The sequence below is a fragment of the Saccopteryx leptura genome, chromosome 5 (assembly GCF_036850995.1).
Source record: "Saccopteryx leptura isolate mSacLep1 chromosome 5, mSacLep1_pri_phased_curated, whole genome shotgun sequence".
Classification (NCBI taxonomy): Eukaryota; Metazoa; Chordata; class Mammalia; order Chiroptera; family Emballonuridae; genus Saccopteryx; species Saccopteryx leptura.
Window position 1 is genome coordinate 119,442,941 of NC_089507.1, and position 15,929 is coordinate 119,458,869.

Genomic DNA, 15,929 nt, shown 5'->3' on the forward strand with positions numbered 1-15,929 from the left:
CATTTGTTAATATCATTTGTATCATTTCTAATTTAGAAAGTATGAATGTAAACAACAGAGTAGTTAAAAATATAAAATAGTTTTATTTCTGCTGAGCTGGGCCAAAAACAAATTCCCTATGTAAAATATGTAATAAAATACCAAAAAAATGCATGTTTGAAGTTTTGATAAAGCTTTTTTAACTATAAGAAAATTCTAGAGCTATATACTTAATAGCCAAATTAACCAAAAGAACACACTCCCCAAATCCCATCAACTTTCCATAATAACAATCTACATTGATCCATAAGATCAATGTAAGTTGACCAATATAACATTTTTTTTTTCCATTTTTCTGAAGCTGGAAACAGGGAGAGACAGTCAGACAGACTCCCGCATGCGCCCGACCGGGATCCACCTGGCAGGCCCACCATGGGGCGACGCTCTGCTCACCAGGGGGCGATGCTCTGCCCATCCTGGGCGTCGCCATGTTGCGACCAGAGCCACTCTAGCGCCTGAGGCAGAGGCCAAGGAGCCATCCCCAGCGCCCAGGCCATCTTTGATCCAATGGAGCCTTGGCTGCGGGAGGGGAAGAGAGAGACAGAGAGGAAAGCGTGGCGGAGGGGTGGAGAAGCAAATGGGCGCTTCTCCTGTGTGCCCTGGCCGGGAATCGAACCCGGGTCCTCCACACGCTAGGCCGACGCTCTACCGCTGAGCCAACCGGCCAGGACCCAATATAACATTTTAAAAGTTATCAGAGTTATAACGGAGGTCTTTAGTTACTGGTTCAATACAAATTTACAAAGCATATTCCTAGAAATCAACTACAGGCTGTATATCTTAACTCTATGAGTATCAAAGCCTTGTAATTTCATAAAATATTTAAAGGGCAGATAACACTCACACAGGAAAAAAATACTGTTAGCCATAGTTCACTAGATCAGTGTTTCCAAACTCAGTCAATTTAACAACATCTAGTGATTTTTTTCTATATCATGTATATTTATTTATACTAGTAATATATTTCTTTAAATTGACTTATTTTGGGGGGAAAAAATTTCTTTAAAAACTGAAGTCTGTCTGATAATTGATGCCACAGATATGCTTACAGTCATTTTCTAAAATATCAGAAGGTACCAATTAAAATGTAAATGTTTGTTCAGCTATCATTTAAACTCAGTCCTCGTGTACTTACCTGAAAAGATATATCCAGTGACACCCTAGGAGACCTTCTCACCACAGGCTACCTATCTCGGCCAATAACTGACTCAGTTATAACACACATTTCATACAAGAATAAACCTGAATATTGAGTTGTTTTTCTTTCTCTACAAATAAAGATTAAACATAAGACCAACTTCATGCAGGAAACTTAATATATTTGAGATAACTAGATATAAGATGGCATTACTCGAACTGAAAAATATTCTTATTTCCAGGAATAATGAAAAACCAACTTTAAGTTAAACCAAAAAAAAATTTTTAAGAGGAATGATCAATAATATATAGCAAAGATAATGCACAGTTTAGCCAGTCACAGGATTCTCAAGGAATTCTAAAGAAACTGACCTTGCTGCTTTTTAAAAGTTGAATAAAAGTTTAAAACTGAATCTACTGAAACCATTTTCATATTATTTCATTTATTTTTAAATAGAAATTCAGTGTTAGGAAGTATTACCTTTGGCAGTTCCCATTCCGACCTAGATCCATCAGCACTGTAGTAATACTGTCTACCTTGACCATCAACATGCTTGAGCCACTACAAAAACAGAAGACGTGTTATTTTTTAACTTAAATAAAAGTGAGTTTAGCTTCTTAAAACTAGAGATATTAGACAGTGTTCATATGAATTTTATTCTACTTACTTTAGAAAAATGTAAAAAAATTTAATAACCTTATGCTAATAGACCAACAATTTAAGTTTGGTTAAGATTAAATAAACTCAATACTAAATGTAAGTTTATTTTCTCTTTCCTCCAAAGTCAACCAAGTAGTTCAAGAACCACTTAACAACATAAATATGTAACAAATATACGCAGATATATATGAACATTCGGCCATACTCGGCCTGGAACCAGGATTGAGAAATTAACAAAAGGGGATTTTTCTTCAATCTTTAAGTAGAGAACTACTCAACAATTTAAGTCAACTTTATGCAGCCAAGACATCTTACTCACTATGGTTAAATAATAATAGAAAAACTATTCCATACAATGCAATACAGATAATATGAGAGGGAAAAGACTAAGTATTGCTATACAAATATATGCTCTTGATTGTAATATACATGAATACTACTGTTTCCTTATGTTCTTAGTGTCAAATAATTAAAGCAGAAGTAAGGGGTAAAAGCCTACCTCTATTCATTCCCAAGGGCTTATATCCTAAACCAACCCAACCAACCATTTACCTTCGCTGATGATACAAGATGTAGCATACACATAAAATTTCATTGTGAATTCCCAAACTAGTTAATCATAAAATACCAGATTCAATGTTTTTGTTTTACATAACTTGGTTATAAAAGAAAATGGAGTATAAGAAGTATGGTGGTATATCATAGTAACATGCTAAGAAAACTACTCTCAAAAATCTACTCTCCCAAGAAAAATTCAGCTGGCCCTTGGTATACACAGGTTTGCCATCTGCAGATTTAACCAACTGCAGATTAAAAATATACCCCCCAAAATAATCCCAGAGTTCCAAAACATAAAACTTGGGTTGCCATGTGCCAAGCACTACACAGAGTCCAAGCAAATGAAGTGACATATGGACAGACCCTGCTGTAGTAGTCCATGTGCAAATACGTATAGGTTATAGACAAATATTATGCCATATTATATAATGTGAGGATTTAAGCATTCTGAGATTATACAATAGTATCTGTGGGGGAAGCAGAGGGTCCTGGGACCAAACCCCTAAAGCAGTGGTTGGCAAACTCATTAGTCAACAGAGCCAAATATCAACAGTACAACGACTGAAATTTCTTTTGAGATCCAAATTTTTTAAACTTAAACTATATAGGTAGATACACTGTTATTAACTTAATTAGGATACTCCTAAACTGACCTTTGCTAAACATTCAAGGAGCCAAAAAGCCACATGCAGTTTGCTAGCCTCTGTTTGCCAACCAAGGCCCTAAGGAAACCAATGGATGAATGTATAAAAAAGTATGTTTATAGAAGTCTAAACAATCACACTCAACAGGCCTACTACTAAAAAGGTCTGTCTTAAGTGGGTCTGGTACCATGAAAATCAATGTAATTGTAAGCAGTTTAAAAGCATGAGTCAGTAGTCATATTGAGTCTTCATGATGTCAATTGACATGACTACAGAATTTTAACAAAGAATGTTTTCTTGAGTTTTTTTTAAATACTACTAAAAGTTCGGTATACAATGATTTTAATGAGAGGATTCAACCAAGAAAATTAGATGAGGAGAAAAGAATGTACCTTTTCATTAGTATAGTCACTGGTATATAAGGTATGCCCATGTTCATCCAACTCTTCTGACCAACCCCTTGGTGGAGAACCACACTGACTATCTGACTGGCTGTAACAAATCCTGTGGTAGTTTTCTTCTGATGAAAGAAGCTACAAATAGTCAGAAACATAAGGATTTGTCTTCTTTGAATAATACAAGTATGTAGCAGTTGAAAATCTAAGAGATCAACTTTATTTGACTAAAAGTATCACAATATCTTGAATATATTTGAATAATTTTTTAAAAAACTGTTCACTCTTTTAAATGGTATATTGTAAGTGCTGAGGTAAAATTAATAATAATTATTTTATCACATTAATAAAACCTTAGAAAAATTTACTATAATTAAATTAAAATATATGTTGACAGAAGATGGTTTGACTTTGGGTGATGGGCACACAATGCAATACGTAGATCATGTATCATAGAAATGAACACTTGAGCTTGACTAAGCAGTGGCACAATGGATAAAGTGTTGGCCTGGGATGCTGAGGAGCCAGGTTCAAAACCCCAAGGTCTCCAGCTTGAGTGCAGGCTTATTGGCTTGAGCACAAGACCGCTGGCTTGAGCCCAAAGGTTGCTGGTTTGAGCCCAAGGTTGCTGGCTTGAGCAACGGGTCATTGGCACTGCTGGAGCTCCCCAGTCAAGATACATATGAGAAAGCAATCAATGAACAACTAAGGTGCCACAACTATCAGTTGATGCTTCTCATCTCTCTCCCTTCCTGTCTGTCCCTGTGTCTGTCTGTCTCTCTCTCACACACACAAAAAGAAATATATCTCTTTATTCCACACAAAGGAAATGACAGGAATCCTCTCCAATAATGGGGAATGTACAGGAATCCCTAATCACAAGCCTACCTTCATGCAATACAAATTACTTATCTACCGATTTCCATATGTATAAGACACTCCCATGTATAAGATGCACCTTAATTTTAAGGCCCGAAATTTGAAAAAAAAAAATGTATTACATAAAGTTATTAAACTCAAGTTTTATTCATCATGAAATTCAGAGAACTCCTCATCTGCATGGAAAAGCAGGAAATGAAAGCAAAAAATCTACAACCACTGTATAAGACTATCCAGTTTTAGACCCCAAATTTTTCGGGGAAAATGCATCTTATACACAGGGAAATACGGTAAGTGGCTAATAAAAACTAAAGCTGAATATTTAGTTTCTAATGTTCACAGAATACTACTTTGCCTGGGCACCTGCCCGGCACAACAGCAAACCCTCTCTAAAAGAACAAACTTCAACCCCTGTATTAAAGACTTTCTATACATGAATTTCTAAGAATTATGATCTCACGCAGGCACGCGCGCACACACACACACACACACACACACAAAACAGGTGACAGCAGAAAAAGACAGTATATCAGACTTTCAAATACATTATGTACTGGAATTATCAAAAGTAAAATAAAGACTAAAAAGAGTTATAACAAATAAGTGCAAGAAATGATCCTTCACTAGAAACTTCACTGCAGGAAAAAAAACTATAAAGGGTATTACTTGACAAGCACAAGGAACATGGAATATTAACTGTGTATTAAATAATACATCAACATTAAAACTTTTTCTGTGAGAAATTCATCTTTCACCAAAATAATGATATTCCTGGAAAATGTCCATATACTTAAGAGAATAAAATAATTATGCTGTCTGCTCCAAATGGTTCAAAAAAGAGTTACTAGAGAGTGGAGGGAGGAAGAAGATAAAAAGGAAATGTAGCAAAATATTAACAGTTGGTAAATCTGCACGAAGGATCACTGGTATATGGATGCTCACTGTACTATTCTTTCCAGTTTTCTGTAGGTTTAAAACTTTTCATACTAAGAGAGGAAGAACAAACAAATAAAAAGAACACCTTTTAAAAAGTCAAAGATTAGTTTAATGTAACATAACAATGTAGATAAAGAGGAAAATAGTGAACAAGAGCTACACCTAGAAATTATTGAGAATAAAGCAAAGAGACAGAGAGATAACATTTTTAAATATTAGGGAAATCAAGAGTCATGACAAACAGTGAGCAGACTAAACATTCACCTACTCAAAGTTCCAGAACAAGAAGAGAAAATGGGACAGAAGCTACATACAAATAATGGCTAAGAATTTTCCAGAACTGCTCAAAGATAGGACTCCTGAAATTTAGGGGGTCCCAACAAAGCCCTGGCAGAAAACATAAAAGATACCTTCATGTAATCACATCACAGTGCAATTACAGATGGAAGATAGTAAAAGTTGCCAGCAAGAAGACACAGCTACCCTTAAAGGAAAGACAATCAGACTGACAGCTGAACTGTCATCAACAACTGTGGAAGCCTAAAGACATGAGAATAAAATCTTTAATAAATCAGAAAAAAAGCAACTAGTAAACATTTAACTTAAATTTGTATACTCAGTAAAAGACATTCTTCAAATATAAGAACGAAATAAATAAATTTCCAGATAAACAAAAACTAGGATTCTATCATTAACGGGATCCTCACTAAAGAAATTTAAATGTATGTACTTTAGTAGAAACTATCCAAGATCATCTAATTTGCATTTAAAAATGTGATTTTTTAAAAAGTGGTAAATAGGAAGATTAATTTTCAGAGTCACCATGTACAACAATAAGGGGACAAAAAATAGAAATAAAATATAAGACAACAGCACAACAACATGTAAGCAGCTTGTATGGCTCTAAAGAGAAAGAAAATACTAACTTTACACTTTGATAGCATGCGTATTTGAGTTTCTAAGGCAGGGTTTCTCAACAGCAGCACTACTGACATGTAGGACCAGAGAATTGTTTGTAGGCGGTGTCTTCTGTATCATAGGCTATTCAACAGCACCTCTGGCCTCCATCCACTAGAGGCTAGTAGCACTCTCCCAGCTGAACTACCAAAACTGTCTCCATATTGCCTAAACCCCTCTGCCCAGGCAAAACTCTCCCCAGTTTAGAGCGTTGTTCTAGGGTGACTACTAAAATAATTACCTCTAAGTTAAGATAAAAGACTGAACACTTGTTCCATCTCCAACTCTACTAAAATAAAAAAAGTAAGCTATGCTTTAAAAAACCTAAACCCACAAGAACAAGGAGAACACAAGAGACAACAGTCACAAAACTCTGGAAGTTGAGAGAGAGATGAACAACAAAGCAGAATCTAAACTGGTGGAAGTGAAAAGTGGAGTTGAGAAGGGAAGAAGAAATCCAACAAAATTTAGAGAAGAATCTTTGAATGGCTCAGAAGCTGACAGTATTAGGTATTCTTGGAACTGAAGGTGAAAGCAGGTGTACCAAAATTAGGGCTAAAATTGCCAGAATCCCTTTCTTCATGCCTGACTGCTGGGCGGGCAGCTCCCTTTCCTGGCAGAAGTACAAGTTTTTGTTCCCTCTCAAGAGGAAAAAACAGTATGATTCTGAGTTGGAAGACAACTCAGACAGCATATTTGGGATATGGGTACCAAACAGAAAGAGGAAGACTAAGGCATTATGTGCAACTTGACTGCAAGACCCCTTGGCAGCCTGAACTTTCTAGAAAAAAAGATTTAAGATTTTCTGGGAAACTGATGAATTTAAAAGGAAAGACCTAATGGTTCTAACACTGGGGACTGCTGAACAAGCAACTGACCCAGTCTGCCATAAGGAAAAGTACAAAACGCCTGGCACTTGTGAGAAAAACATGATTTCGAACCAGAATTCCACATTCAGGCAAACTAGCGATTATATACGAGAACACAATATAGACATTTTCACACAGTCTCCATTTTGCCTCTCGTGTACAACCCTTCTCAAAAAGTTACTACAAGATGTGCTCCTGCCCCTTTGGAAATATCTATTTTTATGCAATCTGTGCAGAGACTGGTCATGCAAGCTGATACTCTGACATAAAAATCATTCTTTAATTTATTGAAATAGAAGTTAAAACACACACTGTTAAAAGTTCCTGTGTGGCCTGACCTATGGTGGAACAGTGGATCAAGCGTCGACCTGGAACTCTGAGGTCACCAGTTCAAAACCCTGGGATTGTCTGGTCAAGGAACATATGGGAGTTGATGCTTCCTGCTCCTCCCGCCCTTCTCTCTCTAACTCTCTCTCTCTTTCTTCGCTTAAAATGAATAAATAAAAATAATTTTTAAAAAAAGTTCCTGGAGGACCTGAAGATGGCAGTGGAGTAGGAGGACGCACAGACGCCCAGCTCACACCATCAAACTGGAATACAAATCAATTTAGGAAAAATCAGCATGAAAAACCAACTCTGGACTACAAGAACAGCTCTCAAAAACCAAGGAGCAAAGAAGAAGCCACAACAAACCTGGGAGAGAGCGCCAGAATCTCCCCTGCTTACAGGAACGGAGGGGGGAGAGAGACTGAGAGTCCAGAGGGGATCTCATCTGTTGGGCAGATAAAATGTATTATGCTCACTTTGTTAAAGATGGCGCTGCCCACGTGAGGCCGTGGCCCAGGTGATATTAATGTGTGTTGAGAATCCTTGTAGCCTGGGGCTTGGTTTTGGGATTAAGACTTTCCCACCCTTTTTAATGTGGGGTGGTACAATCCAATCATGCCTCAGAGAAGTGACTTTGTATTAGAGACTTCCCTATTTTGTATATTGGATTAGAGGTTGTGAAGCTACAATATAAAGTGGGGGCAGAACGGGAGTTTGCTCTCTTTTGGTTCCTGAGATTATCATTAGAGGAGAGAGCAGAGAGGAGATCAGAAAGAGGCCATGTGGCCAGGAGAAGCAGCCAAGATGGCGGAGTATTGAGTGAGAGGCCAGTTTGTGCAGTTTGACGCTGGAGAAGGAAGGAGATGGGGAACAGAGGTGAATAAGTCTGGTGAGCTAGAAACCTTTGATTCTAGGAAACTCGGATAGTGTGTTTTTACTTGCCCGCCGGGTGCAAGCTAGAATTAAAATAATGGCCCACCAGTTCTTGGCTCCATTGTTTCTTTACCGACTGTCCGAATCCAATGTGAACCTGCATGGGCCAGGCGGCTGTGATGGTGGCCCTGCCTGCTAGAGATCACAGCAGAGAGCAGAAAGAGGCCATGTGACCAGGAGAAGCAGCCAAGATGGCGGAGTATTGAGTGAGAGGCCAGTTTGTGCAGTTTTACACTGGAGAAGGAAGGAGATGGCAAACAGAGGTGAATAAGTCTAGTGAGCTAGAAACCTTTGATTCTAGGAAACTGGGATAAGTCAGTAGCTTTGTGAGCACTGAATATGAGTGGCTTTTGGAGCCCAGTGTGTGTTTTTACTTGCCCGCCGGGTGCAAGCTAGAATTAAAGATGACAGCCCATCAGTTTTTGGTTTTGGCTCCGTTGTTTCTTTACCGACTATCCAAATCCAATGCGAACCTGCATGGGCCAAGCTGCTCTGATAGTGGCCCTAGCTTCTGACTTTACAATTGGCGTAGTCGGCAGGATTCGATACAAATCGGTATGGAGTCACGACCACCTTTGAGTGGTGGAGTAGAGGAGTGCCTGCTGTTATGGTTCCCCATGACTGTCCTTTTGGGGGACATAGGCTGACTGAGTTTTACAGCCATGCGTGAGAAAATGGAGAGCTCTGTGGAAGAGGCTGCCTGGGACCTGGAACCCGAGCAGTGGAAGCAGCTGGAGCAAATGCAGGAGAAACTGATGCTGACCCTGGAGCTGGAGGAAGCACTAGAGGAGGAGGTCAACCAGGTTCGTGAGATACGCCTGGAAATGGAGCACCTGCTGGAGGAGGATTCACAGGTTTGTGAGTTGCAGCTTGCCCTAGACATTGTGGAGAGCCAGCAGCAGCAGGAGGCCGGGGCTGAGGCTGAGGCTGAGGCTGGGTCCGGAGCTGCAAGGTCTGCGGAGCAGAAGGCGGCAGCAGCCCGGGGCTCGAGCCTGGCAACAGGAGCTGATGTTTTCAGTTCCTCTTTGGAGGATGAGGAGAATTGGGCTAGAGTTGCAATCCACATTCCCCATAAGATGAGAGCCCAGCTGGAAGCAGCACCTACTACGGACCTGGTAGGACTATGATTTTGGGACATAGGGCTGGACGCCATGTGCCCCCCGTTGGGACAGTGTAAGACCTGCTAGGATGGCAGGAATGAGGGGGGTAGCTGACACCCTATGTGCGTGGACTGATTTCCTGGACGACAACTGGAGTGGGCATTGGCTCCTTTGTTGGATGGACTTTCAGATTACGGATTTTGGACAATGTGAAAAACCCTGATGGGGGTGGGGGTTGGCTTTGCTGGAAGCACTCCCCTGCCCCGGGAAGCTTTTCCCATAGCTAGAAAGAAGGCAGAGGACATTTTGCACTTTTGGTAAAGTGCTCAGAGATTGGTGAAATGTACCTTTGTAATTGCTGAAACTGTATGATTTGTGCTGTTGTAACTTGTGTAATGTGCTAATTTCCTTGCACAGGGATGCCGGTGATGTAGATTGTGGGTAGTAAAGTGAGGATAGGGGTGGATTGTTGGGCAGATAAAATGTATTATGCTCACTTTGTTAAAGATGGCACTGCCTACGTGAGGCCATCGCCCAGGTGATATTAATGTGTGTTGAGAATCCTTGTAGCCTGGGGCTTGGTTTTGGGATTAAGACTTTCCCACCCTTTTTGATGTGGGGTGGTACAATCCAATCATGCCTCAGAGAAGTGACTTTGTATTAGAGACTTCCCTATTTTGTATATTGGATTAGAGGTTGTGAAGCTACAATATACAGTGGGGGCAGAATGGGAGTTTGCTTTCTTTTGGTTCCTAAGATTATCATTAGAGGAGAGAGCAGAGAGGAGAGCAGAAAGAGGCCATGTGACCAGGAGAAGCAGCCAAGATGGCGGAGTATTGAGTGAGAGGCCAGTTTGTGCAGTTTGACGCTGGAGAAGGAAGGAGATGGGGAACAGAGGTGAATAAGTCTGGTGAGCTAGAAACCTTTGATTCTAGGAAACTGGGATAATTCAGTAGCTTTGTGAGCACTGAATTTGAGTGGGTTTTGGAGCCCAGTGTGTGTTTTTACTTGCCCGCCGGGTGCAAGCTAGAATTAAAGATGACAGCCCATCAGTTTTTGGTTTTGGCTCCGTTATTTCTTTATCGACTGTCCAAATCCAATGCGAACCTGCATGGGCCAGGCTGCTCTGATAGTGGCCCTGGCTTCTGGCTTTACATCACCCCAGAAAAAAGAGCAGAAAATACTGCTCACAGCCACATGCCTGGCGACCAGGGAGCGAAGTGTGTTGAAAACACCAGCTTATCTCCCAAGTGGAAAGGAAAGAGAGAGGGACAGACTGTGAGGAGCTAAGGAATGCAGGAGACGACCTAAAAAGAAAAAACGGTGACTCATCCGTGCTGGAGGCAGCCATAGCTGGAGGAGGGACTGATCCTTCCCCACAAAACAGTACTGAATTGCTTCCGGATCAGAGATCTCTAGACATCTCTCCAGCTCCAATCAGGGCAACAATACACAGCTGAAAAAAAGAAGTGGGGAGGAAGGGCAGTAACTCAGGTCTCCATGGAGATCTGAGATACACCTCCCCCTACTGAAGCTGAGAAAACAACCTGCCCCCAGAGAGATTAGTTGGTGGAAGAGGCCTACAGAGTCTCAGGTTACACCCATCCCATTCCTGGATACAGTTTCAAGGAAGCCCCCTGCTGAGATCAGTAAACAAGACTATCACCTGTTAAGAAAACAAACAAATCAAGACTTCAAAGCTGCCCAAATCCGAAAGTGGATTACAAATAATAGCTGATACCAACCGAAGAAGATCTAGAAATAACACAACTGAAAACTGGAGGCAGACAACACCAAGCCTAGACTCAACCAATTCTACAAACAAAACACCCAAACACACAGACATAATGAGAAGACAAAAAAGTGCAATCCAAATGAAACCACAAGAGAAATCTACAGGAGATGAACTGAGTGATATGGAAATAATCAAACTTCCAGGTACAGAGTTCAAAATAATGATTGTAAGGATGCTTAGGGATCTTAGAACAACAGTGGATGGTCATTATAAACACCTAAATAAAGAAATAGCAAGTATAAAAAAGAATAAGTCGGAGATAAACACAATATGAGAAATAAAGATCACACCGGCCAAGGCACACAGGAGAAGCGCCCATCTGCTTCTCCACCCCTCCCCCTCTCCTTCCTCTCTGTCTCTCTCTTCCCATCCTGCAGCGAGGCTCCATTGGAGCAAAGATGGCCTGGGCGCTAGGGATGGCTCCTTGGCCTCTGCCCCAGGCGCTGGACTGGCTCTGGTCGCAAGAGAGCGACGTCCTGGAGGGGCAGAGCATTGCCCCCTGGTGGGCAGAGCATCGCCCCCTGGTGGGCGTGCCGGGTGGATCCTGGTCGGGCGCTTGCGGGAGTCTCTCTGACTGTCTCTCCCCACTTCCAGCTTCAGAAAAATACAAAAAAAAAAAAGAAAGAAAGATCACAATGGAGGAAATTAAAAACAGGATAGATAGAGCTGAGGATTGAATCAGCGAGTTGAAGGACAACTGGAATGAAGGCATGAAAGGAGAAAAGAAAAAAGAAAAGAGACTCAAAAAGTCTGAGGAAACTCTTAGAGAGTTCTGTGACAACATGAAGAGAAATAACATCCGCATCATAGGGGTTCCTGAAGAAGAAGAAAAAGAACAAGGGATAGAGACTTTGTTCAATCATATCATAGCTGAAAACTTCCCGAAATTAATGCAGAAGAAACTCTCACAAGTTCAAGAAGCACAGAGGACTCCATTAAAGAGAAATCCAAAGAAACCTACACCAAGACACATCATAATTAAAATACCAAAGCTAAGCAATAAAGAGAAAATATTGAAAGCTGCAAGAGAAAAAAAAGCTATCACCTACAAAGGAGCCCACATAAGGATGACCTCCGACTTCTCAACAGAAACACTTGAGGCCAGAAGGGAAGGGCAAGAAATATTCAAAGTAATGCAGAACAAGAACCTACAACCAAGACTACTTTATCCAGCAAGGCTATCGTTTAAAATCGAAGGAGAAATAAAAAGCTTCCCAGACAAAAAACAACTCAAGGAATTCATTACAACCAAACCAATGCTGCAGGAAATGTTAAGGGGCCTGCTGTAAACAGATCAAAGTGGGAAAAGAACATAGCAAAAAAGGGAATACAGCTTTAAAGAATAAAATGGCAATAAACAACTACATATCAAAATAACCTTAAATGTAAATGGATTAAATGATCCAATCAAGAGACATAGGGTAGCTGCATGGATAAGAAAACATGACCCATACATATGCTGTCTACAAGAGACACACCTTAGAACAAAAGATACACATAGATTGAAGGTTAAAGGATGGAAAAAAACATTTCATGCAAATAGAAATGAAAAAAAAGCTGGGGTAGCAATACTTATATCAGACAAATTGGACCTTAAAACAAAGTATATAGATATAGTAAGAGATAAAGAAGGCCACTACATAATGATAAAGGGAGTAATCCAACAGGAAGATATAACTATTATAAATATCTATGCACCTAATATAGAAGCACCTAAATATATAAAGCATACTTTGATGGATTTAAAAGGTGAAATCAACAGCAATACTATAATTGTAAGGAATTTCAATACCTCACTAACATCAATAGATAGATCCTCAAGAAAGAAAATTAACAAAGAAACAGCAGACTTATTGGACACACTAGAACAGGGGTCTGAAACTCAAGGCCCGCGGGCCGCATGCGGCCCGCCAAACAATTTTGTGCGGCCCGCAGACTAATACACGAAATTCAAAATATTTTGGATAAAATTAAGTAAGCCTAGGGGCCTACTTGTAGTTTTCATTTCTCTAGCATCCTAGCTAGATATTAGCTTAGTTAACAGCAGTTGTGATGCGAACTACAGTTTCTGGTTGTTTTGTGACACTGAGTAAACTGCATGTACGACTGTGCTTGTTGTACTGATTTTTTTTTGTTTTCAATTGCAGTGAGAAAAGTGTTGCGTAACAGTTGCCTTTTGTAGACCTAGTGCGGCCCGCCGAACGACTGTGATCTTGCTCTGCAGCCCACATGCTGAGTTGAGTTTGAGACCCCTGCACTAGACCAACCCAATTTAACAGATAACTTCAGAACCTTTCACCCTAAAGCAGCAGAATATACATTCTTTTCAAGTGCTCATGGTACATTCTCTAGCATAGACCACATGTTAGGGCACAAAAGTGGTCTCAACAAATTTAAGAAGACAGAAATCATATCAAGCACTTTCTCCGATCACAACAGCATGAAACTAGAAATGAACCACAACAGAAAAGCTCAAAAATTCTCAAACACATGGAAACTAAATAGCAGCTTGTTAAATAACGAATGGATTAAGAATGAGATCAAAGAATAAAAAAATTCCTAGAAAAGAATGACAATGAGAATACAACTCAAAATTTATAGGACACAGCAAAAGCAGTACTGAGAGGGAAGTTCATAGCACTACAGGCACACTTTAAGAAGCGAGAAAAAGCTCAAATAAACTTAACCCTGCATCTAAAAGAAATAGAAGGGCCCTGGCCGGATGGCTCAGCAGTAGAGCGTCGGCCTGGCGTGCGGAGGACCCAGGTTCGATTTCCGGCTAGGGCACATAGGAGAAGCGCCCATTTGCTTCTCCACCCCCCCCCTCCTTTCTCTCTGTCTCTCTCTTCCCCTCCCGCAGCTGAGGCTCCACTGGAGCAAAGATGGCCTGGGCGCTGGGGATGGCTCCTTGGCCTCTGCCCCAGGCGCTAGAGTGGCTCTGGTCGTGGCAGAGCGATGCCCCGGAGGGGCAGAGAGTTGCCCCTGGTGGGCGTGACGGGTGGATCCCGGTCGGGCACATGAAGGAGTCTGTCTAATTGTCTCTCCCGTTTCCAGCTTCAGAAAAATACAAAAGAACTAGAAAAAGAACAGCAAGTAAAGCCCAAATGTAGTAGAAGGAAGGAAATAATAAAGATCAGAGCAGAAATAAATGACATAGAGGCTAAAGAAACAATACAGAGGATCAATGAAACTAGGAGCTGGTTCCTTGAAAAGGTAAACAAGATTGATGAACCTTTAACTAGAATCACCAAGAAAAAGAGAGAGAGGACTCAAATAAATAAAATTAGAAATGAGAGTGGAGAATTAACAACTGACACAACACAAATACAAAATACTGTAAGAAAATACTATGAAGAACTGTATGCCAAAAAACTAGACAACCTAGATGAAATGGACAAATTCCTTGAAACATACAATCTTCCAAATATCAGTCTGGAAGAATCAGAAAACCTAAACAGACCGATTACAACAAATGAGATCGAAACAGTTATCAAAAAACTCCCAACAAAGAAAAGTCCGGGGCCTGATGGCTTCACAACTGAATTCTACCAAATATTCAAAGAAGAACTAACTCCTATCCTTCTTAAAATATTTCAAAAAATTGAAGAGGAAGGAAGACTTCCAAGCTCCTTTTATGACGCGAGCATAATTCTGATTCCAAAACCAGGCAAAGACAACACAAAGAAAAAAAATTAAAGGCCAATATCTCTGATGAATATAGATGCTAAAATCCTCAACAAAATATTAGCAAACCGGATCCAACAATATATGGAAAATATCATACACCATGATCAAGTGGATTTACTCTGGGGAGGCAAGTCTGGTACAATATTTGAAAATCAATCAATGTGATTCATCACATAAACAAAAAGAAGGAGAAAAACCATATGATCATTTCAATGGATGCAGAAAAAGCATTTGATAAAATCCAGCACCCATTCATGATCAAAACTCTCAGCAAAGTGGGAATACAGAGAACATACCCCAACATGATAAAAGCCATCTATTAGAAACCCACAGCCAACATCATACTCAATGGGCAAAAATTAAAACCAATAATACCCTTAAGATCAGGAACAAGGCAGGGGTGCCCCCTTTCACCACTCTTATTTAACATAGTCCTGGAAGTCCTAGCCACAGCAATCAGACAAGAAGAAGAAATAAAAGGCATTCAAGTTGGAAAAGAAGAAGTACAACTGTCATTATTTGCAGATGATATGATATTGTATATAGAAAACCCTAAAGTCTCAGTCAAAAAACTACTGGACCTGATAAATGAATTCAGCAAAGTGGCAGGATATAAAATCAATACTCAGAAATCAGAGGCATTTTGATACGCCAACAATGAACAGTCAGAAAGAGAAATTAAGGAAACAATCCCCTTCACTATTGCAACCAAAAAAATAAAGTACCTAGGAGTAAACTTAACCAAGGAGACTAAAGACTTGTACTCGGAAAATTACAAAGCATTGATAAAAGAAATCAAGAAAGATAAAAACAAGTGGAAGCATATACCGTGCTCATGGTTAGGAAGAATAAACATCATTAAAATGTCTATATTACCCAAAGCAATCTATAAATTCAATGCAATACCAATTAAAATACCAATGACATACTTCAAAGATATAGATATAGATCACACATACCAAAAATTTATATGGAACCAAAGAAGAACACGAATAGCCTCAGCAATCTTAAA

General features: G+C 40.0%; 1 protein-coding gene across 3 annotated transcripts in view; it reads right to left on the minus strand.

Annotated features, from left to right (window-relative positions):
- Nucleotides 1–15,929, minus strand: part of ARHGAP12 (Rho GTPase activating protein 12) — a 153,688-nt gene that overhangs the window by 60,461 nt on the left and 77,298 nt on the right. For 2 of the 3 annotated variants that reach the window (XM_066386879.1, XM_066386878.1), the window contains exons 5-6: nucleotides 3,432–3,572; nucleotides 1,658–1,738 (exon numbers count right to left, since the gene is read on the minus strand). In XM_066386879.1, coding sequence (XP_066242976.1) covers nucleotides 1,658–1,738; nucleotides 3,432–3,572 — 222 coding nt within the window. The remainder of the gene's footprint in view (nucleotides 1–1,657; nucleotides 1,739–3,431; nucleotides 3,573–15,929) is intronic. The other variant, XM_066386880.1, reaches the window with a different exon arrangement.